Raw genomic sequence first — 25,114 nt, forward strand, 5'->3', positions numbered from 1 at the left:
ATTTAATTTTTACAATTTAGGATACTTTTTAATTACCTTAGATAGAGAACTATTCTCAATAATTTATCACTCCTAGATGTCTATAAAAGGTCTTTTCCTTGCTTTCCTTAGATGAGGTATTCATTTTAGCTGTTATTTGTAAGGAAATATAATAAAATACAAGAATGTTTTGAATATCTTTTAGATTAAAAATAAAACATGTAACATAGCAGAAAACTAATTTCATAAAATTTCTGTAAAGTTCATCACACTTTTTATATAACAATACGAATTTATGAGTTTTTTTAACAATTGATATTTGATATATTTTTCATAGTTACTGTGGCATATTTCTGCAAGTACATTTTTCTTTAACAAATTTGATGTACGTTTCCATCTCTAGTATATATTCTTTCCGCCACCAATGAACCAGATCCTTGACTCTTTTTTCCAATAGAACTTCATCTTCAAAAGCAGCATCTTGCTCCACAAGTTCAAATGTTCTCTCTAGTTCTGCAAATTCCTTACACAAATCACCGTGAGATCTCTTTTCACAACATTCAATTTTATAACCATTCAATCGATTGTGATGTATATCTTCTAAGCAGGATCTATGGTAAACATCGGAGCAATTAACACAAATGAAATAAGGAAAAGACTCTGTTGGGCAACATGAAAACACTGCTTCATCCATTATTATAAAACTTCAAATACTTAAAATACGCTATATTCAAAAATAAAAGGCGATATTTCGGTTGTGAATTCTGTCCCAAGAAATGTTTAAAATAAAACTGCGATATCAGAAAATAGTTCAAAAACATATTTATAGATAAATCACTTCATGCATAAAAAATTGAGATAAGTTTTGATTTTTTTTTTCGAAATATCCATAGGCGTCTCAACTAAAGCAGGTACGTAGTCAATTTCTCTCATAGAAAGCTGTAAGTTTTAATGAAATAGTCACATTAGCATAGATTTAAGGATTTAGGTTTACGGTTCAATCTATTTCTAGGATAACACGTCACTCAATAAGTCTATGGCCTAACATTGGCGGATTAAGACAACGAAACACAAGGATAATCTGGGGTCCCTCCTGTTCAATATTTTTCAGATACTCCGGTAAATTTTAACGAAGAGGACCTTTCGTATTTATCACTCTTTTTATTTACCATTGGAAATGAGCATTCTAGAATGATTCTTGAAGATTTTCAATGATGTCAAACTGGTATTTACGCAGGTTTGTTGAACGGGATAAGAAGTGCTGAGCGCGTAAGGATTTTTGGGTAAACGTTATGAAATTGATGATTTCTAAGCACGAGTTTAATCTTGGAAATGTCTAAGATGTAGAGATTGATGACGTCATTCTCGAAAACAATTCAAAAAGTTTAATTTTTTTTTTTATTTGAAGAAGGTGTCTGCAGATTGATAATGTTATTCGCGAAAAACAATTAAAAAAAATCAATAATTTCTTTAAAAGATTTAAAAAGAAGCTGTTCTTCTGTAGATTGATAAAAAACAAACAGAAAATTCAATCATTTCTTTAAAAGATTCGAATAAGGTGTAATTCTGCAGATCGATCTGTCAGCTCACAGATGGCGCTATGGGTTTTCGCGCCACACTACTTTAGCCCTGGCGGTTTTAAAGGGGTCGTTGCAACGCAACAGGGACACCTCTCCACACTGATAGGGTGTGCCTTAAGCGAAGATCGCTGGATAGCCCAACTGACTAATTTCAATATTTTCTAGAATATCTATGAGCTGGAGAGGAATAAGAACTACAGTATAACAAATTTTATTTGTTTGTAGGTTCAGTATTGAGTATCAATGAAATGCCCTATCGACTTCACGCAATTCCTTATCATGAGTGAGATAGTCTTGCTCCAGGAGCTCATGAGTCGCCACAGCACTGTGCAACGTGGTCGCAGTTTTCCCTCCCAGGTTGGGTTCGCCAGTTTTTGGGTTAAGTCTCCTTCAACTGTCACTAACGAGTAATACATTGCAAAAAAAAAAATAATAGAAATAAAACAGATATAGATTTTTGATTATTTATTTCAACCGAACTTAGAAAGTATCTTTCTTCAAGCTTTCAACGTCCATCTGTATATTTCTCCGAACACGAGAACACCGAAACAATCTACATGTGTAGAGAACGTTAAGGAATAAGAAATTACAGGGACATACTTTCTAAGTTGGTTTGAAATAAATAATAAAAATTGTATATCTGTTTCTTCTTCTTCTTTGTCTTAATTTAAGCCTTGGGCTTGTATATTCCACTTTAGTCCTCGGTGGATGTAGATATCCAGGAGTCTTTCCAACGCTTAGAGGGTCTGCCGACTGGTCTTCTGCTACCTGGGATTCCGTCTCGGGCTATCCTAGCAATTCTGCCTGCGTATATCTGTTTAATAACCCTTATTTGTCTTTCGCTGTGAGTATGTACTACTTGTTAGTTAAGGTTCAAGGACACTCAGCACACATGAGGATTGCAGGTTTCATCCTGAGATCACGGATGGAGTCATCATTAGTAATCTGCATTATAAACTCCCATCTCCGTATCGTGGCATAGTGACGCATACATATGTATTCTACCTCAATACAGGGTATGAACACCACGTGCATCAAAAGCTGCTTGGCATCTTCTCTGCATGCTATATCCACAAAGTCATTGAGAATAACCTACTCGATTTGTGGCCAAAGTTGTGGCAAATGATTTCGGAGCTGTTGAAGCGTTTTGCCGCTGTTATATGTGAGCATCAAGGATCCTTTGTAATTGTTTTCAAACTAGCTCGCTGGAATTTAGATCAGGGGATCTTAAAGTTGACACTAGATGTGGAATACCCTGGTTTTCTGTAGCAGTAATGCCTGGTTTTATCTATGGTGGAGTAATCTTGTCGCCGAAAGAGTTCAAAAACTCTCTTTCATTGGCGTTGTGGCAATTGGTCTACCTCTTTCAGATCTTTGACAAAATCACAAAGCACCATTAAATGGGACACTTTAGCTAACATTGAAAAAATCGGCCACTTACACTTGTGTTCGGCAACCTGCTTGAAGTATCCCAATGACTCTGTTAGTATCCTCCTCGAATAAATTTGCCTTGTCATAATGGAAATTATCTTTTTGATTCCGTAGAACCGTTTGATCTCATCGAAGGAGAAATATAGATCAAAGACAAAATTATTAATATGAGCATTTCTGATACTCATGGAAAAACTTACTTCACGACAAACCAGAAGACATTTGTATAATAGTTATAATTTATGTAATTGAAAAATATTCATTTGATATGAAAAACACTAATATCCTTAGCTTTTGACGAGCAGTTTATGACATTGTAAATCGCTTTCTAGCGTTGATACCAGACTTTCCTGGTTTGACCATTAAATCAACATCAATAATTGGATGGAAAAATATTCCCAAGCTTTGAATTTTCGAAAATATGGTCGTTCTGATTGAAAGGACCCATTATTTTTAATGATTAAAAATAAAATTACCAAACCTAACTAACTTTGAAACAATGAAATGGATATATCAAATTTGAATTGCAATCAGCATAACACATCGATAACATCGTGAGTTCAAGGCAAGGGCCAGCAAATATCCTCAAATTTGTGAACACTTCAAAAATTTACAAGAATTATTGGTTGGTGCAGGAATATCACATGATGTGACTTCATTTCTTACTTAAAGTGAAAGTCAAATATATATGAATAGGAAATAGGATCCAAGATTAACTATCAACATATATATAGTTCATTTATTTCTTAATATAATTTACTTTGATATATCACAGAATATAAAAAGAATACATAAATCTATCTTCTTAAATCAAGCTGGGTTATCATTCCATTTATTTTTTCATAGAGGGTAGGTTGGCTCACACATTTACTTTGGACATATTGGAGACCCTGAACATCCTTTTGAGTATAAGCAATTTTTGCAGCTTCTTCTAGGCAACCTGCCTTAGTATAATACTTGACCTTAACAGAATCGCTCACTTTTGGCAAATACTTAAGAGCCTCATTCCTGTTATTATACTGTAGACACACATCAACATATGCAGCAAAGCTCAAATTTCCTTTTTTCATCTTCGAGAACTTTTCCAATTCAATCCAGTCATTGATTTCGGCCAGATGTTCAATTTTTAACCAGAAATATCTACGATCCGACATCTTGAAGTCATTCTTCAGCTTCTCTGCAAGCTTATACTCCTTCTTTTCAAGCAACAGCTTGAAAGTGTCATGTACAGATTTTCCTTGAAATTCATTTCTAGCATTAAGGGTATCTTCAATTTCCCTTTGATAGCGAACAAGTCTTAATGATTCATCACACATAGAGGCATAAAGGTCTTTTCTTCCTTTCCTGAAAATATGCAGAGTCAGTATTGAGCTGTGTTATTTCTTTCAATGAAATAGGATATGAGCCGCTTATTTTGAAAGTGGCCTAACTCCATTTATCTTCAAATCGAGATATTGAAAGTTTTGCGTTTCAAACTACACGGCTCAGTTATTCAATTAATTCGGAAAACCTATGTGTAAAAAATGTATCGTATTTTCTCTGAATATAAGCAATCTGAAGTGCCTCACTGATAAATAACATGAAGTTGTACAGTGGATCCCATTTTGGGTGAGACAGCCAGGTTTCTCACTTGTTATTTAAGATAGAGCCTTGCGGTTTTCACGTTCCTGTCCTACCTTTTCGTGAAACTCAAGTTGGTCTAATCAGATTTTGCATAACTGTTTCCGTTCAAGAGATACAGGGCGATTTTGAAAATTGATACTTTTCGGACCCCTCCTTTATCTCCGAATTTATTAGGAATAATGTTGAGGTAAAAACTACGTCTGAATCAGAATTCTGCGTAGAATCCAGTGGCGTACTCAATTTTTTTTTTCGGGGTATGGTTTTGAAGATTCAACACAAACTTATATTTTTTTTTTAATGGAAGTATATCATTACTTCGTCGAATTCGTTATTTTTTTCCCTTCCAAATGATGTATGATACTATGTAGGTAGGATGTTCAGAAATGTTGAAAAAACACTAAAACATCAAATAATAATGATTTTTTGTTAATGAGCTATGGATTTTCCATATGAAAAAAAAAGATCAATTGGATAATTTTCATTTGTGATTTTTATTCATAGTAGAGTTAGCAGACAAAGATAATACACTCATCACTAACATGAAAAACAAAACGTAGGTACCTACCTAATAGCAACAAATGAATAATACAAAAATTCATAAACATTGCACATATAATACTACAGTAAAAGACTCAACAGTCCCGAAGAACTTCGTACATCAACAGAGGCAGTTTTTCAGGATTTACAAAACCGCCCTTTTATAATATTAAATGCACTCAGGCGTATTGAAAGTTTTGTCAATTATGTATTGAGGGAAAATGGACAGCAATTTGAACAGTTTAATCAGTAAGATATTGTGCAATGTTTATGAATTTTTGTATTATTTATTTGTTGCTATTAGGTAGGTATCTAAGTTTTTTTTTCATGTTAGTGATTAGTGTATTATTTTTGTTTGCTTACTCTACTATAAATAAAAATCACAAATGAAAATTTTGCAATTGATTCCTTTTTATATGGGAAATCCATTGCCCATTAACAAAAAAATCATCATTATTTGATGTTTTAGTGTTTTTCAGCATTTCTGAACATCCTACCTACAAAGTATCATACATCATTTTGAAGGGAAAAAAATAACGAATTCGACGAAGTAATGATATACAGGGTGTTCCATTAAAAAAAATATAGGTTTGTGTTGAATCTTCAAAACCATACCCTGAAAAAATATTGAGTACGCCACTGGATTCTACGCAGAATTCTGATTCAGACGTAGTTTTTACCTCAGCATTATTTCTAATAACTTCGGAGATAAAGGAGGGGTCCGAAAAGTATCAATTTCCAAAATCGCCCTGTATCTGTTGAACGGAAACAGTTATGCAAAATCTGATTAGACCAACTTGAGTTTCACGAAAAAGTAGGACAGGAACGTGAAAACCGCAAGGCTCTATCTTAAATAACAAGTGAGAAACCTGGCTGTCTCACCCAAAATGGGATGCACTGTACAAGTAAACAAGGTAACCGGCAGAAAATTGAAAAACAGAGTTAGGTCACTTTCAAAATGAACGGCTCATATAATACAGGCATTCTTTGAAAAATAAATAATAAAATTTTTTTATTGTAATTAATTTTTCATAAATGATAATTATAAGAATAACATAGTGGAAATTGATTTTATAAAACCTATTTTTCTAATGATAATATAAATTTATGCGTTATTGCAAAAACTGGCTTCTGAGTTAACATTTTGTTTCGGTATATGTTCACAAGTACAATTTTTGGTTAATTCTCTGATTTCTTCTTCTAACTTTATTATACGTTTTTCTAGCATCAAAGCATGGAGATCATCAACTCTGCCTTCGAAAGGAGCTACTCCGTCCTCATCATCTAATAATATTCTCTCAAGTTCGTCAAATTCCATACTTAACTCACTTTGTGATGGCTTTTCACAACACTCAATTTTGTAGCCATTTAGTCGAGCATGATCCATAGTTTCTAAACAACATTCATGGTAAACAAAAGAGCAATGGACGCAGATGTAATACTCGAACTTCACAGTTCGACAACATGAAAACCTTGCTTCATTCATTATTGAATCACAACAAATCTTTATATTAGCGATATTCAAAAGCAGTGAGGTGATGCTTCGGTTTTGAATTCTTTCTCAGGAAACATTTGAAAGAAAATACCGTATTACGAACAAAATCAGGAAATATTTCAATAACATATGTTTACAGATTACCACATGAATAAAAAAGTTATGTTTTTTTTTTCGATATATACAGAGATGAATTTTATCTCCTAGAGCTCCTTCACACAAAGGGGAAACCATGAGTTTTTTATTTATTTAATGGATTCGCTAAAGAAGTTCGATTCCGTAGTTGGGAAGAAATGTAAAATGAGTGTTTAATGTTTTTGATCAGAAAAATTTCATTTTCTTAATCAAAAAATCAATTTTTTTCCAACTAAGCATCCTCAATTAGTCATGCGAAAAACTACTGAATCTTCTAATACGTCCAAAAACAAATTTTTGTTTTTAAAAACAAAACAATTACTATTCTAGATTTTCATTATCAAGAAGTCGTGTATTTTCTTTGAAATGAACTCATATACAGGGTGTTTCAAGTTCGACGGCCTATTAGACGTTTCTGGAGAACGGGGCCGATTTGAGATCAGAAAATTCGGAATATGACATTGTTCATGATGACCTATTCAGCTAAAATATTTTCAAAGTTCGGGCATTTCCGGTTATACAAGAATTTAAAAAAATTCTTTCAAAAAAAACTTTTTTTTTTCATTTTATGTCTTAGATATTATCAAGATTTTCATTCTCAATTACTCTCTGCTAAAATTATTGCGTTAGTCCTCATAGTTTTCAAAATATTAATAAAAAACCGTAAAAAAGAGAGAATTTCCTTAGTCACAATTTCGTGAATTATTTTTACTGTGAATATTCTATGCGTATACTCAATTCACTTTCTCAAACTAGAATGATGTTGGAATATCGTGCATATTTCGAACTTGAGAAATATCATCACAGAGTGTTTCAAATATTGTGAATAAAATTTGATCATAACTTTCGATTTTCAAATTAGAACCCTATTTTTTGCGATTTCGTTGGATTCTACGGTGAAAAATAAGGGTAGTGTCCAAACATGATTAAGCTCTTAAATTCAGTAATTCAAGAGTTATTCGAGATTTTATGAATTTATGCGGGGTCAATTTCATTCAATCTGTTTCTAGAGTGCGTTTCAAATCATTATTCTATGATATTCAACTATGTAGTGGCAAAGAGGACAGGGGAAATAAAAATCCTTTATGAGATGCCGATGTTTCGACCTTTATTTCTGGTCTTTTTCAAGGCTATTCATATGGATTATCCCTCATAATATTCTGAGGTGGATTTTTATTTCCCCTGTCCTCTTTGCCACTACATAGTTGAATATTTAAAAAGTCAGGACACGAATACCAGTGATGATTATTCTATGATCATAGAAATTAAAATATGCAATTATTTCAAAGTGACAGATGTATGTACTCATTATTGAAACTAGAAGATTTTAATTTCGCGATATGAATCAGTAGCTTTGATAATGAAAATACCTGTCACATGTAAAGTAATTAGATATTTAAATTTCTATGATCATATAGTATTATTGCTAGTCTGTCTGGAAACAGATCGAATGAAATTGATCCTACGTGTAACATAAATTCATAAAATCTTGAATAACTCTTGAATTATTGAATTTGGGAGCATAATCATGTTTGGACACTACCCTTATTTTTTACCGTAGAATCCAACGAAATCATATTCTAATCATCATATCATGTTCGAATTTGAAAATCGAAAGTTATGATCAAATTTTGTTCACAATTTTTGGCACAATATTTGAAACACCCTGTGATGATGTTTCGCAAGTTCAAGATATGCACGATATTCCTACATCATTTCAGTTTGAGAAAGTGAATTGAGTATACGCATAGGATATTCACAGTAAAAATAATTCACGTAATAGTTTCATTCACTGAATAGTTTTATTCACTGAATAGTTGAATATTCAATAAAGTAGAGTATTTAGTTAATAGTTGAGTACTCACTGAATAGTTGAATATTCATTGATTTTCTATTCATGAATATTCAATGAATATTTAGCGAATAGTTGGATTTTTATTAATAGTAATGAATATTCATTTATTCAGTACTGATGATGAGTAGTTTGAATTTAATTGACTATTCAGGAATAATTAAAACAGATTTCAGTGATTCACTTCGTACCAATTATTTGATTTTTACATTATGTTGAAAATTATTAATACTATCTGGATTCTGGAGTCCATTGAAATTTTCGAAATTATACTTAAGAATTAAATTCAAGGAATGAATGACGAAACGAAATGTATAATTTATGATGAAATATATTAACTGAAGATCCGCCCTTATTTCTGTCCATCTGCCTGCCGGTGTCTATGTCTGGCATTCTGTATATCAGTCTTTCAATCTATTCTTCAGAAATGTGTGTGAAATATCCGAAAAAATATTCATGGAGTAATCATTGAAAATTCATTGAATAATTATTGAATACTTAATGAATATTCAGTCATATTCGTTGCATAGGTGTTCAATGAATAATCCAATATTCATAACAACTCATGAATTATCAAGCATTAATATTTGTTTGAATTCATGATTTGAATAATGGAATGAGAATGAATATTCGAATACAAAAAGGCGACAAAGTCCCAGCCCTAATCGGCAAAAGTTGATAGGGTGGGCCTAATACCTTTTGGGATGTTGGTGTTTTATTTATCGCCGAAGACGGCGTCGACGAAGAACATAACAACTACAGCACGCGAAAAAAGCATTGCGTCGGACTCAGTTACCCCTGCACTGGAGCTCAAGGGACGTTCCGTGTGAAAGAGTGAGAGTGAAGGTCAGTTTCATAAACGAAAGTAAAGTCTCGTTTTCGGTGAGAAGTTTTCCCTACAAATAAAACGTTTTTCATCAACCAATTTTGAGGTTAAAAAAAGGTTTGAAGTGTCCTTCCCCGTAAAGTCCGGATATTGGCCCTTTATGGCAAGAAAAGGATCCTTTTCTTCACGCATGCTCTATGACTACAAAACACAACCTCATTTTGCTGTGTCATTTCCATCACACGTTTTTCTGTAACACACAACCCTTTTTTGTTAAAATTAATTATTATATTTGCAATTAAGGACCTTAATTTACTTTCACTTTATAGACAAAATTTCAATTTCTATGAAATATTACCAAATGCAGTAGCCAACCCTAGGAAATTCAACACTTGCGAATAAGAGAAAGCTTTCAAGCTCCATACATCACATCTTACTAACTGCATCTTTGTAATAATTTGCATTTTCCTGAGGAATACTAGAGAATGGTTTGAATTTTTTTTTCGAAATCGGCAGAAGTACAAATAAAACTACAAGAAAGCAAAAAGTGTAGTACTTGACCAAAATTTCTTTTTACATTTTTCTAAACTACCAGTGGTCCACAAAAAAAGTACATCCTGTAGATTTGCATTCAAAATAAGCTTATCACATAATAGGCGCGTTTAGCAGGCTCAACAGTTGTCAATATTCTAAGAATTTTCTGTCAGTTTCCGATACGGAGCGTATGCTGCAGTATCTGCATCTTTGGTAGCGAATTTATGTTACGCTACTTTTTGGTAATATGTTGAGTAACTGACAAGTGACCGTTATGACAGTGGTTTTGGGACGAAACTTAAATTCCGAATATAGAAATAATGAAATCTGAAACATATACGTTTAACAACATACTGAAATGATACTCTGAATGAATGTCCCAAATGAAACATACCGAAAGCAAACATGGAAATTGAAATCGGTATTATAACAGAGAATCATAACATAACCTTAGAGAAGGACTCACAGAACATTGCTGTCAAGAAAAGAAGCAACCCGTCCAGCAGAGAATACTAACTTTTCCAAACTCATTCATTCATTCAAGCTGATACCTATCAGTAGCGGAGCTACTTACGCAACAGATCCTTCTTCTAAGAGCGCCAATTAAAAACTTTAAATTGGAATATCTATACCAAATTTAGGTTGAATATCTTGTGAAGAGAAGGTACTACGAGAGAAAACTTAAAAAAATATCAACTTTTAACATCCTGTATCTTGAAAACAAAGCGTTTGCGTGCCAAGATATTAGTTCTTTTTTTTTAATGACTGAGGAATCTGTCATTTTCGTTTGGACCTCCAATTCAGGAACATGTATGAGAAAAGTTGAACTTTCCCTACTTGTTGCACAATATACTATTACCATTCCACAAGAACATATTCTACAATCAGCATTAAACAATTGAAACAGTAGTGATGAATACTCACCTATAGGCCTCAGCAGCTGAAGACAGGAAGGAATCCTTCATATGAGATTTCTCGTCATCCATGCTTTGTAAAATGAACATTTCAGCTTGGGAAGTGAAATCATCTTCCTGTATATATATTTCATTCAAAGCTTGGATGTTATGCTTCTTACAATATTTAATATACAGAGCTTGGGAAATGGGAAATCCACGAATAGTCATCTTGAAATCTCCAAGTGCCATATTATCTCTCAATTTCAAGATAACAGTATAAACCAAATCCATATCTCCACTTTGTATGGCCTTAACCAGAGCAGGAGAGGTTTCTCCTAATACTAACAGTAAATTAATTTGATCACTGGCTTTTGATTCGTAATCTAAGAGTTTGATAGCTATTTTTTTCTTGCCACATTCAGCAGCTGCATAAGCCACTTCACTATAAGATATACCAGGAGTATAACCTAACTTTTCAGCAATTTCTCGAGCCACAGTTTCTTCTTCCAATTGGGATTGATTCACCTGAAGAAATTTGAAGTTCAAAATATCATATTGCAATTTGTTTCATAAATGTGCATTACCAAATCAACGTAAATATGGAAATAAAGGTCAAATGCATAATACAAAAAGATCAAACTTTTGAAGAATCTAATAAGTTATTCACAATTGTAGACGCTTTCTGAGGTGAGGAACTATTTATAAATTAGAAGGCTGAAAACTAATTTCAGAGCCTGTTTTCATGAAAATTTCGAAGAACAAAAATATTATCATAAAAATACATCAATTACATCATTTGGTTTGCAAATATGTATCTTCCTCTGGAATTCTCCCATAAGATAAAATATCCTCCTGGATTGAATTAAATATGTTATTCTTACCTTATACTTTGCCCAATGCACTAATATATGATTTTTTCCCTCTCTATCAGGCATTCGAAGATATTTGGCAATCTGTAATGCCAAATAGTACTCCTTCCTGGTAATCAATCTATCTAATAACACTTTATTGGTTAAATAAGTCAGTTGGGTCATAGTTATTGGAATCCCAATCCTTGGATTTCTGACCTCATTCAGCACTCTCAATAATCTGCACATATTGACATATTTTTCAGTATTAGCGTTAGGTATAAAGCATTTACCAAACTGGGCTGCACGCACCAGTCTCTTCTGGATCTCAGTGTCAAACTCATAACCTACTGCATCTATGCACTGTTCAACTGCAGTAAGTAAATCCTTTTTCACTAGAGAAATGTACTCGTTTGCTCTGTGGCTGCGCTTCTGGAACTGTTTTGAGGCTTCGAGCAGGAAACTTCCTGGTTCGGTACTATTAATGCGAAATATTTTCTGTGGAATAATTCAATATTAGAGATTTCCTTCAAAATATCAACTGAGATAGTTAGAAGGTGTGGTGAGTAACTTATTGATTACACTTTTGGGAACTAAACTGAATACAGCTATAACCAACAGAAAAAAATGAGCTGAAAAAAGGGCTATGGTTTAGAGAAATAAAAAACTACAAATACATTGGTGGACAACAGAAAAACCTTGAATTGAATAATCAAACAATATGGAAATATCTATTCAGCATCTATTTCAAAATAAGTTGTGCAATAGGAGCTATGATAAGGAGAATGCCTGAAAGATTATAAAGGAATTAGATGTAATGAGGCTTGCTATTTGCTTAAGAGGTTTTGAGACACTGACAGAAATTATAGAGTTTGCTGAGGCTGCATATTTTAAGAGGTGAAGCATACTGAAGTGATCATTATACTGAGGATTTGAGTGAAAAAAACCTCTTTACATATAAAAATATCCAATTTTCATGTTTGAAAATAAGTGCTGGAATACTTCGATAAGATAAAAATAATAATAAGTCATACCTGTACAACATGGGGCACCTTCTGAAGTAACTCATGAGTGTTATTGGAAATTATCCTGACCCCGTCAATTTCTTGTACTATATGAACAGAACCATCATAAATAAATGACATTTTTTGACCATTTATGCCAACAATTAAAATTGTATTCTGTCTTTCCCAGTAAGCTACAACTGCTTCATTGCCACACCAAATTAACTGCTTAGGGGTATATATTAGATTGGTATCTATCTCACAATATTTACTCCTGAAATTAGATGATCCGAGCCAAAGATGACCTGCAAAAAAATTTTGTTTAATTAACTCTTTTTCTTGAGAGCCAACCAAGTTTTACCTGAATCAGTAAATAATGCAATATGACGAGCATTGAAAGATACAGACATCTTCAATATTGTATGAAACTCGTTTGAAATTTCTGGTTCAAGCATAACACTTGTGTGATGCTCATCTTGCTTAAGACGATAGAGTTCTTTTCCACAAGCCATAAGAACCTCTGTTTGGGGCTCTTCAGCTACCACAATCCAGCAATTGGGTTTCAAACCTTTTGGAAGTTCAGACAATTGTCTACATTTGGGATCTACACAAAAATAAAAATTAAATGGGCCATCAAGATGACGGTTTTGAATCCTACCTATTATATTATTCACTAAGAAAACTTTATCATTAGAGGTTAAAACAGCAACTCCGGTACAATTTTGAGGACTTGTGAATATCTCTGCATCTATAACTTTCAACTCTTGCACTTTCTGGTTGATCAGAAAAGTATGTATGAATTTCCCAAACATGTCATGAATAACAATCATTCCATCATCTTGTATGCAAACAAATTTTTCTTTGTTTGACCATCCCATTTTAATAATTGGCCTTCTAGTCCATTTGAAAGAAGTAATGTTGTTTCCAGAGCCAGAAAATATAGAAATAATAGGTTGGCCACTTTCCTTCACAATTTTTTTCGAATCTCTCTTAATGGCAATAGGGCCTCCACATTGGGCTGAGGATACAGTATAGTTCTCCAAATTCACCTCGGCTGACCAATTCATGTTATACAATTCAAATTTTCTGTAGTATATATCTCTACCCAGCATAAACCAATCGGCTATAAGAATTGCAGTAGACATTTTCTAGCTTATTTTTAGTAAGGTTCAACAATTATTATACCAGACAACAAAAGGAATTTTTCAACAACTACAAACTAAAGAATTAGTTATGTTAGATACTCTGCATAAAGAACTGCAAATAGTGCAAATCCTCCCACTTCGAAGGTAAAGATAATTAGAAAAGTTTGTAAACATGTCAAATTGATAAGATAACCTTAATGATTATTTGATTGTTTTGAACTAAGGAACATTTGAACTACATGAAAGATATTTGACATTGATTCATAATAATAAAAGCTAGGTTATATTGTTCAGTCAACTTAAATACGTATAATAAATTTTCAAATTTGTGCAGAAAAATTTATTGAAATGGTAGGTTTGTGAACTTACTTAATCATCTTGAAATAAATTTATCTTCTTTTCAGTCTGCTATATTCAATTTCCAAAGTTTATTATCGGTTTTGCTGTTAGTTATTTGCACCTGTGCATATTTAAGATCATTATTTCCTAGTTTAATGGATCGTAATAAAGTCGGGTAAGTCATTACTGATGATTCTTCTCATCCAACGAATTGAGTTAAGTGAATTTTACCTTTTTCATAAGACTATTTGCTATTATACCTTCTCAAAAATAGATAAAAATTGATTACTATCAATGTTTTGATCATTTGGTATTTTTGCAAATGGATCAAGAAAACTACAATAAATAAATATACTTTAAGAATGAAATTTAAAAATTCTGTTTCAGAATTTCTGGTACATTGTGGAAATGCGCTCGAATCGGTGAAAGGAAATCACCCTGGGTAGCAGCAAGTTGCATTATGATGGCATTATCATTATTATTTTTTAGTTGATTTTGAATTATGGAAATTTAATAAGACAAATATTTAATTTATATATTTCTATGAATATATGCTATAAATAAAATTTAAGATGAAATGTATATATATATTTATAAGTTTGCCAAAAGTGTTACTTATATGTAAATTTGAATACTACGTATAATGAGCTTTAACATTCCCAGTACATCATTTCCTTCATTTGTAAGTTACATCAGAATTAACCAAAAATATGGAAAAATTAATAGCCATAGCCTATCATAAAGGACTTATAAAAATTTCTTCAGTCCACTAAATACTCTTTCATAATGGAGCACATGTTAATATGTTAAATGAATGTAAAAAATAACATAAAAATCGTAACTTTTGCCTTAAAATATAAACTAAAGCAAAACAAAGCTATGAGCTAAGACAATTCAGGTACAACCTTTAAAAATCATATCAGTGTCTCTCATTTACATTATATGGGCTTAATAATCTTTAGTGTTATGGAGAGTAACATACAATGTTGTGGCAATTCATATAAACATATATACATACAACAGTTTGAATAAGGACAAAACAATAAACAGTCATTGGATAACCACATAAGAAAAATTTTTATTAGACAATACATCATCTTATTTTAATATTGTAATATTTTTTAATTCAAAAAGTAATTTTTTAGCACACGTCATTCTCAAAAACCAATCAATTCAGTCGTTTCTACCTTTCAAGATTGGTTTCAATATAAAATCAGAAATATTCATCTCACTACATAAAATCCAGTCTTGTAATAGTTGCATGAATTAATTTTTGATATTCAAAATAAAAACTGGCAATAAAAATATGATTTTTCAAAATGGCATGTTGAAGTTTAGCTAAGCTTTATGTTAATGTGTAGAATTAGCAGGTGTTGACGTTCTTAAATAATATTTTCAAATGAATTCTTCTTTCAAGGAATATCCTAGATTAATGTTGAATATTTTCGAACTCAAGCTAGCACAAAAACAACATTCCATTTTGAATGCAGTTTTTGAAAATCGACAATTCCAACCAAGGAATGAATTTATTCCTAAAATTTTGAAATCTAGAAAATTTCAGATCGAAGCACACAAAATTTCTTCCTGTTGAAAAATTACCCTCATTTTAAATCTGATGGAACTTCACCATATTGAGATAAAAACATTTGGACCTTTTCATTTGATTGTGGGTGTTTTGCATTAAACTTGGAAGTGATGACTTTTTGAGAACAAATTTTGAACATTGACATATACCATCAAAGTATAAATTCGATTATTCATTCTTTGGAATAAAGAACATCACAAACTTTGAAGTTTGAATTCATGATCTCAAAAACTCAAGTTTATTTTTTGAGAATGACAGTTTCATTCAATGTTTATTGTTCAACATGTATGTGTTATTTGCCATTTAATAATGGACATTATCATGGACTGGTGTAGAATACATATGACAAACAACTTGAATATTGGTAACAGTACATACAAATATATATATGTATATAAGTATATATAAACGTGGTGATGTCGATGTCAAACTGTACTTAGTAAATCATTCATTTTGCCATTGGCCCCCACTGCAATAACTGTTAATTCAGCAGAATAACATTATAATTCATCAGCCACTCACTAACTTTATGATAAATCAGGGGGTTTTCTTTCTATTAGATCGATATGATTGGAAGTGGTCAACATTAACCACATATTCCATATTGGAATTATATAATAACATGAACAGAACACTTTCTGTTTCATTTATGGGGAATATCAAAGTCAGATATTAATGAATGGGAGGCATTTTTCTCAATCATTGACCTTCACACAAGTTGAAGTGGCGAATTCATATTACTCAGGGCCAAGGACAAACTCATGCTCAGCTTAAGAATAACATAATATAAACTTAGAAGTGTTCCCAGATGAGAATCCTGGGGTACACCATACATCACTTCACTAAATATCTTTTGTTAACCTTAAAAATATATGCACTGAAATCTTCAATTCTTAACAGCTAAATGAAATCATTAACGAGCACTTGTACCATACAATTCATAAAAACTAAATGTTGACCTGCCCTTGAGATGAATGATCAGTTTGCGTATAATAAACCAACACCTCTGCAAAAACTGCGTAATAGTTACATGAGAAAATGAAAAGATAAAAACAAGTTGGTTCATTTTGATAATTACAGTAATATGTGCAAATTATGCAAAGTACACTGAATTACTATTGAACAATATAGAGACACCTGGTCGTAATTTTTTTATTGATTTTGGATATTATAATTTTTCATTTCACTTGGATATATATGTATATCATTTTGAGTGAAAAATTTTATTTTGTTGTCTGTTATGAATCTAGAAAAATTGGAATGAACTATACAACAGTATTCTTCAAGTAACCTAGAGAATTATTGTCGATGGAATATTTATAAGTATTTTTATGGAACTGTAAGCCCATCAAGTTGAAAGTCTTGTGGGAGCTGAATCCTTATTCCACAAAAACAATCTTGAAAGATTTCAGTGCAATGTTGCACATTTATACAAAAAATTAGCAGGTCCCTTGGGGTCATTAAACAGTAAAAGGTTACCTCGATTATTTTAATAAAAGGCGTTATTATTTTGTCCTTAGCTGTTGAAAATATTAACAGTTTATTTTCAATTCTTTCAGCTGAAAGGAGAGAAAGAGAGATTTGTGCTAAAAAAAGATATTTTTCATCAATATGTTACACTTTTCATTGCCGCTTGCTTTCGAATCGTAGAAAATCGAACCACAGGAATTCATGTAGCTCGAAACGATTTCGATTAATTCAGTGTTTCAAATGCATTTCGCGTTTTTACATCATCTAAATTGGATGCAACATTTCAACTTTGATGTAGAGAAGATGACCTTGATGATGGAGAATAAATAAATCCGTTTCAGAATGAAAATACCATACATTAAAAACTAGTTAGATGAACGGAAAATTCTTTAATTAGCCACTCAAAAGAAACACTATTTTCACGAAGATATTCTGCAAAATACTTCGTAAAAGTGAATCATAGGATAGAATTATTCAATACACAATTCGTTTTTATAAGTTATGGGTGTGTCCAAATGGCCACCTTCAAGTACCAATGTCTTGAACTTCTAATAATCATTTCTCTATATATACAAAAGGACAAGTGATGGTTTTTATTTCTGTATTCGAATAGAATTGGCCAATTTCCAAGAGTCGTGGAACTGTTTTAATCATCCAGACGTTGTTAGGGGAAATATGTAGTTCAAACGCAGCATATAAAAATAAGGATCATTTTCTTCGATTCAATCCATTCAAGCGCAAATATAACTTGCTCTCTGAAGGCGGATGCAATATTGATCTGATCCCAAGAGAATGAAGCCGTAGGTTTGATATTACGGTATTGAGAAAGCAGACAAGTCTGAACGGTACGGTTCTATCAGAAGCAAGATTGATTATGCGATTCAAACGACTGGGCTTCTTTTGCTTCTCTCGACATTTTCATATTTTCTTATCACCCACGTTTTACTTAACGACCGGTAATTTGTCCCAATCTAAGGTTGTTAGAATTGAACTGAAGTTTCTTATTTTAATTTTTGAAATAAAAGACATACATTGCAACTAAGATTGTATGTTGTTGTATCTAATTGAAGAATAAAAAAAAAAATAAATGTCTAAAAACATCTTAATTGCAACCTATCGATCACCAGCTCAGCTTGGGCCAATAAAACAATAAAAATTTTCCACAGACGAAGTTCTTTTTGCAAATTATGGCCATGTTAAGATACAAAATTGACACATTGAATCATAGAATTGTTAACCAAAAAAGTAATTGCTGTTGATGTGGTGCATACTTCAGTGAAATGGCCACCAATATCAAGCGATTTAACACCGTCGGGCATTATTAGAAGAAGGTTTCTTAATGAAAATAATGATGAAAGTTTATGGATACTGAGTTTATCGTCATTTTTGTTTGTCTCCAGCTCTTGTTCAATACACAACGTATATTTATTTTTATCAAGACACCAGATATGAATCACCAAAAAAAAAATTTGAAAATAAGTTTTCCGTTTTCCCACGAGTAATCTCTTACTACTTATTTGAGTCTTCACTTAATGGTTTCAGATGAAGAATTTCTCATATTATTGATTAGGTTTATGTTGCCAGCTAATTACGTCTTTATTACGATTGATTTTGCTCCTTCTGTAATTGTTACAATTGTTGCAATTTTATTCGAAATGAATTTCCATCGAGTAAAGACCGAATCCGTCAGATGTTCTTAATAAGTTCTTACAAAAAAATCACAAAAAATAGTATTATCAGACAAATATCTCTAATACAATAAAAATTTTGCAAAAATATTATTGAAAATTTTTTTCGTTACTAATCTATTTACTTCAATTTCAGATTAAAGTGAAAACTTTACCCTATTTATGTCTAGTATTCAGAAAGAAACTCCAATTCAATTGTCAATATTTTTTCATTGCGAAAAAAACCTATTTATTAATATAGTAAGGCATACTATGAGATAATAACATTGGTTAATAAAAATTCTAGAAGGTAGTTCGAAGATCCTTATTCACCCTCACCTTTGGATTTTTAAGTACTCCATAATTTTTTTTACCAAAAAATTGGAGTTATAAGTTTAAATGACTTTCAAGCGCTATAGCTATAGCGCTTGACCAGTTACATACTTACCTAGGTAAGTATGTAACTGGTTCAGATAAAAAACACAAAAACAGATGATTCAGGACAAATTACTGGACGGACATCTTAAAAATATTCTCAAGAAGCATTAGATAAAAAACGATAAAGATAATTCCAAAAGAATTAGTGTTTCCTATAACAAAGCTATTATGTAGAAGATCTTTTTTTTCTACCTATGAATTTGATATTTAAATGAACAATGACGAAATGGTCTTATCCATCCCATTTAGCTCCCATTAGCGTCTTCAATAATCGAACATTTTATCATAACAAAGGAATTCAAAATGACGAAGATTTAACAAGAAATTCCGGATATTTGAAAATTTTTCTATCAATAAGAATTAAGAGGGACTATGTTCAAGAGTCCATCTATCTAGACGTCTATCACATGATACTCATAAAACCAGAGACCCTGACCTTCAGAATTTTAATAGCGTGTTAAACACAACTTAATTCGAATCTTGTTATTCCATTTAATGACGAGATGATAAAAGTATAGCAGAAGTTGACGATTAGGACTGAAAATGTTGAAGATGACTTAATTTCAACAAATGGCAACACTTTGAAAATAAAAGGGCGCTAGGATTTCAAAGAGCTTAGCGACGATCTTCATACCTTAAGATTAAGTATTTTGAAATTCGAAAATATTTTTCAATGAAAGAAAAAAAATTGTTTGTTATCTTATTCAAGAATTTGGAATTTTAAGCGAAATTTTGTGGATGTAGGAAATGAATGTTAAGTAGAGCAAAATAAAGAATACCAAAAACTTGCTACCAATATTTAGACGTTTTTTTAAATTTTTATTGGTTCCTTTCACACATACAATCGTATTCAATTGGTTAGATTGCAATATAATCTGTGACAATTGATTCGTTTTTCCAAAACATTTTCCATCTGAATCATATTTTGTAATCTGAAGAAGCTGCCTTTTCATGGATTTTGAAGAAACGAAAAGAAAATTATATTTGTCCTTAGAAAACTGAATATTTTCTCTCTATTTCTCTCAAAGAGTAAGTACTCTTGGAACAAAATAATAAACGCCTTAAAATAAAAATATTATCTGTACAATCTATCAGTCTTTCCTCATACAAAATCAAGCACTTAACTTTACCAAAATAATTGTCCCAAACGATTTCTGCATCTTAAGCAAAAATTTTCACTCTACAGGGTGCGCAGACCACGGCCGATTATTTGCACTTCATCCTTACACATATAGCAACTGTTGTCTGTTTCTCTTGAACAAAGAACAAATTCTAACCACTACACAATCAACATGCATGATATCGATGAGTAAAATCAAATTTTAAGTATGGCTGACATCAGTCTTGAGTATATTTTAAGCTGAAAGTCTGAGAAAATAACTGAAAAAGTTTTGAGAAAAGCTTTCGAAAAAGTGCAGATGGAACCGTAAATATTCCTTAAGCGGTATCAAGAATCACTAAATTCAGTGAGTGATAAAAATTCTTTAAAATTGTACAATCAACTATCACAATAAATACAGTAAAATGTTTGCAGTCGATATTTTTCAGTTCATTTTTCCAATACAACCTAATTAAATTCTTTTCGTTTGAATTTTTACCCAACTGGAAAGACTAATTTTTCAGATGGTCATCTTTTCAGGACTTTATTCGAATACATGTAAATATTTCTAATAAATTTTATTGTGTTTTTTTGTTTTTTTAATTGACTAAAAGGTCTGCTTTTTCCTTTTAGGTTAAAACAACCTAACATCAATTAGAGCCTAAGAATTTCTGTGTAAATTCATTGGTCCAGAGAAATTTTCGATTATCCAATCTTCCTGTAAACCAATGAACAAAATTTCAAAAAAATTATAATTTGAATTTAGTAACATTCTTTGAAATTTGCGTAACTTAAAAAAAAAGAGTTCACTAACTTGTGCTCGACACAGTATAATAATAGAATAAGGTTACTCTTATGTTTTACAAATTATTTACAGAAGAATGAATAAAAAATATTTGAACAACAGTCAATTCATACCTAAAATGTAGTCCAAGTCTTAAAATTTTATTAATTTATTAATTATTGAAATTCATTATTTCAGAAAATTGAATATGTTTTCAAATAAAATTTGAAATAATTTGGATATAATGTAATGAAAATGGGTTAAGAAAAAAATTTGGGAGAACATGTACCTGTTACAATTCTTCAACATATCAATTTGTCGATGTTTTTAATTCTATACCCAGTTATTTAGACTGTAATAAAAATATCAGGAGCTCCAAAGTTATCTCAAACTTCAATAATTTCTTTGCGTTATTAGAATTAATTTTTTTCTTTTTTTTGTTATCAAGTTCGGTGGATTACATTTGGGAATTATTGTTAGTTTAAAATTATTTTTTATACTCTTTAGACTATAATATGTATTGTATGCTCTTGTAGACTCTGATTATATCAATTTTTTTGCATAAAAGTCAGGAGTTGTATTATATAGTCTTAATTACTGTTTGATGAATTTTTTTTCCGAATTTGATAACTAAAACAATTACAATATTCTTCAACAATATGAATTTTAGCATGACAATTGAAGAAACACATCAATGATATACCAGTAAAGATAAAAATAACCTCTACTTCATTTGTGTGGAATTGTTTTTATTTAATCATTTTTTTTTTTAAATCGAAGCATTAAACCTCAAGTTTCAGAGATACCTCTCTAAAAATTATTATGTAAATCAGCCATTAAAAGCAAAAAATATCATATTTACTCTGCCCTGATAATACTTAGTTGTTGTTTCAATATTGATGTTTATAAAAATTTGAAACGCAAATTTCAAAGAATACTCAGATCAAACTAATATATTATCTAAAATCCCAATGTAACAACTACATTTCTAAGAACTGAAAAGAGACATGCAAATACGAAATGGTAAGACAACAAATGAAAATACTTCAAATTAAAATTCCAAATAACTAGATACCTACCCTCCAATCTGCATTTAATTGAAACCTGATCTTCTAAAAACATCTCCTAATTTCTCAGACATAACCTTTACACCACTTGAAACTATATATTAAATTTTTCCACATAGTTCTTCAGATGGTTCCTTTTTGATTGTATCCCCCATCCTGGTTCCAATAAAGTTTAAGTTGACATTGTTTACAGGGTAAGATGAATTCTTCAGACGTTTGAAGGAAATATTAGCATCCAAGTTGGTGCTGGGCGGTCTCTTCAGAACAGTCTTAGGGATTATTTTATTTTCCGTTGAAATTTCAGTCAGTTTGGCATCACAGTCTTCTTTCTCGTCAAAATAGAGCAATTTTGGACTTGGAATTGAGCAAGGGGATGATGGTAAGTTCATAATTAGATGCTTGACAGCTTGCTCTATATTCAAAGGTTCCTCTAAAGTTTCTGCTCCAATAGGGGTATTAGGACTCCCCGGAATCAAATAATTAGTATTGACATAAGCTGAATATCTACGTTTCATTTCTTCAATTAATCTTTCACCTTCATCTTCTTCCACCAAACTGTTATAACAGAGGAAACTTTCAACAGTGCCATGTGAATCGTATTCCAAAAAACCAGAAGTTTTCAGGTAAATATACTTGCTGTTCCTAGACAGCAATCTGTAGCAGGAACTACCCTTCGTTTCACCTCGATCATACATCTGTCTTAAGGCAATTATGACCCAACGGACATCATCTATATGCATAAACTTAAAAGCTGATATTCCAAAAACTTCATCAGTGAAATATCCAGCAATTAAAGAAATCCTCTGGTCACAGCATACAATACGACCATCTACCAAATGTCTAGTATAATACTCATCCTTTGAAGATTCCATCATTCTTAATGGAATTTTTTCTGGTCTATTTGTCCTCATGAAAAGCAGCCAAATGTCTGAACCTATTTGGGTCAAAGGTACTCCTACTGATGTTGATGGATGTTCATCGACGTCATAAGAGTATGAAATGGATTTGAATACACTCATTACTCTTACTCTTTCATAAACTGGCATTTCAGATCTAGGTCCAGCCCGCTTTAAGGAAATCATAAAATAATCTCTGTTAGAGTTATTATCTATACTATTACCAACAACCAAATGTTTCCTTAAAATATCATGGTCTAATTGTAGTGTCACATTGTAAATTGACTGACCCATAAGATCTGTCTGCAGATATCCCAGTAAATTTTCAACAGTAGGGGAAACAAACATTATCTTTGCATTTGCATCTAATATCATCATAAAACCACCTAATTCATTGTATACTATTTGTTCCAGCATACCTTGGTCTACCTCTTTTGGCATTTGTATCTGTAATTTAATCTTACCATTCATCAAAGTATGGTAAACGCGCAGATGTGCAGCACTCAGCCTCAGAATGCTAGTTTTGTCCATTCTCTTCGGACTTTTGGCAACTGTTGGTACCATCTTAGCAAGTTCTCCAATGTATGAATTGAGTTTGTCACGTCTGAGTTTCTCTGCTTTATTTCTCATCTCCCTGCTATTGCTTGGAGGATTGTGATCTTGCTGTAAACGACAAGGAATTGACATTTTAGCACTCTCTAAGAAATCGTGTTTCTTTGAAATCAACATTGTTGCATTTATGAAAATCTAGTCTTTATTCAGCACCATCAGTTTTCCTGATTGATCAATTATTATGCGATGAGAACTGTATATTGAACTGAAGTCGCCTGAGTGAAATGGTTTAGTAGGAAACCTGTCACCAAAGGTATCACACAGTTCAATGAAATATAAAGTTTATAGGGTATTGGTATTGTAGATCCAAAAGGGGAGAACCATAAACCTCTTCTTGTTGCATCTCTTATATGGTGACTTGAGAAGGCAATGAAAATAATTGGTGACAGTCTTTTCAAAACAGCACTTTTCAGTAAACAATCACACATAAAAAAACACGCACAGATCACAACTGGAACAGTTGAGGAGTGTAGAAATGGTCTTCCTTTGAGAATTGTAGCTTCCTGTAAAAAGAAAATGTCGATCAGGAATATTGTCAAAACAAACAACATTATCTAGTACCTTTAGACTCAAAGACTTGGCACTTATAAAATGATCTACATCAATAACGGCTGCGATAAAGGCGCATAAGAGAATTTCCAATAAACATTGAGTGTGATTTTGTAAAAAGGAAGTATTAATGCATACGATTAACCATGAGATACCTCCGATTAAAAAGTGAGTAGAGTTATCGCAGATAGCCTTGACTGCATGCTTTTGATGGATTCTAGAAACTAAATGATCACCAAGCAGACTTACAGCGACTAATAAAGCAACTGCATTGATTGAATATGTCCGCTTGATAAAACATCGAAGCAAATTCTTCATAAAGATTTTCCAATGGGGATTAGATTTCCCAGCCAATGTAATTTTCCGTGTATCTTATGTTTTTGACGTATAAATTACGACGCACAAAGATTTGATCCTACTGTCATTTGAATGTCGAATGTCATATATATAATATAATGGATGAAAGTCGTACAAAAATTGCGTTGCGCGGGTTGCGCCAGGATCCTCGTTGCGCTCGTAAAAAAACCACGACCACTCCAATGCAGAAAGAGGTTGCGGGAAAAACATAGACTTTTGAAAATTACGATACGATAAGAAATACCTCAGAATGAATCAATTTTATTAAAGTAGGTATATTCAAATAATATTTTTGATGAAAATCAATTATAGTTGAATAGAGCTGAATAATTCCAAAAATTTGAACATATTATTCCCATTAAATCC

General features: G+C 31.9%; 3 protein-coding genes across 3 annotated transcripts; all 3 read right to left on the bottom strand.

The window, feature by feature from the left end:
• Nucleotides 1-3,715: 3,715 nt before the first annotated feature.
• LOC123670750 (vacuolar protein sorting-associated protein 16 homolog) lies at nucleotides 3,716-14,062 on the bottom strand. The gene is made up of 6 exons (XM_045604295.1): nucleotides 13,399-14,062; nucleotides 13,102-13,344; nucleotides 12,771-13,045; nucleotides 11,770-12,234; nucleotides 10,917-11,413; nucleotides 3,716-4,334 (listed from the first exon to the last, which is right to left on the bottom strand). Exons 1-6 carry the CDS (start codon nucleotides 13,883-13,885, stop codon nucleotides 3,788-3,790), a joined length of 2,514 nt encoding a protein of 837 aa, XP_045460251.1. The 5' UTR covers nucleotides 13,886-14,062; the 3' UTR covers nucleotides 3,716-3,787.
• Nucleotides 14,063-20,169: 6,107 nt separating this feature from the next.
• Nucleotides 20,170-23,959, bottom strand: LOC123670751 (neuronal PAS domain-containing protein 2-like). The gene is made up of 2 exons (XM_045604296.1): nucleotides 22,347-23,959; nucleotides 20,170-21,201 (listed from the first exon to the last, which is right to left on the bottom strand). The coding sequence occupies exon 1, from the start codon at nucleotides 23,957-23,959 to the stop codon at nucleotides 22,436-22,438; it is 1,524 nt and encodes a 507-aa protein (XP_045460252.1). The 3' UTR covers nucleotides 20,170-21,201; nucleotides 22,347-22,435.
• LOC123670752 (transmembrane protein 267) lies at nucleotides 22,476-24,857 on the bottom strand. The gene is given in 3 exon segments (XM_045604297.1): nucleotides 22,476-24,082; nucleotides 24,085-24,345; nucleotides 24,404-24,857. Coding segments are annotated over 3 exon segments (672 nt in total). The 5' UTR covers nucleotides 24,710-24,857; the 3' UTR covers nucleotides 22,476-23,977.
• Nucleotides 24,858-25,114: the final 257 nt, after the last annotated feature.

The sequence above is a fragment of the Harmonia axyridis genome, chromosome 1, assembly GCF_914767665.1.
Source record: "Harmonia axyridis chromosome 1, icHarAxyr1.1, whole genome shotgun sequence".
Lineage (NCBI taxonomy): Eukaryota > Metazoa > Arthropoda > Insecta > Coleoptera > Coccinellidae > Harmonia > Harmonia axyridis.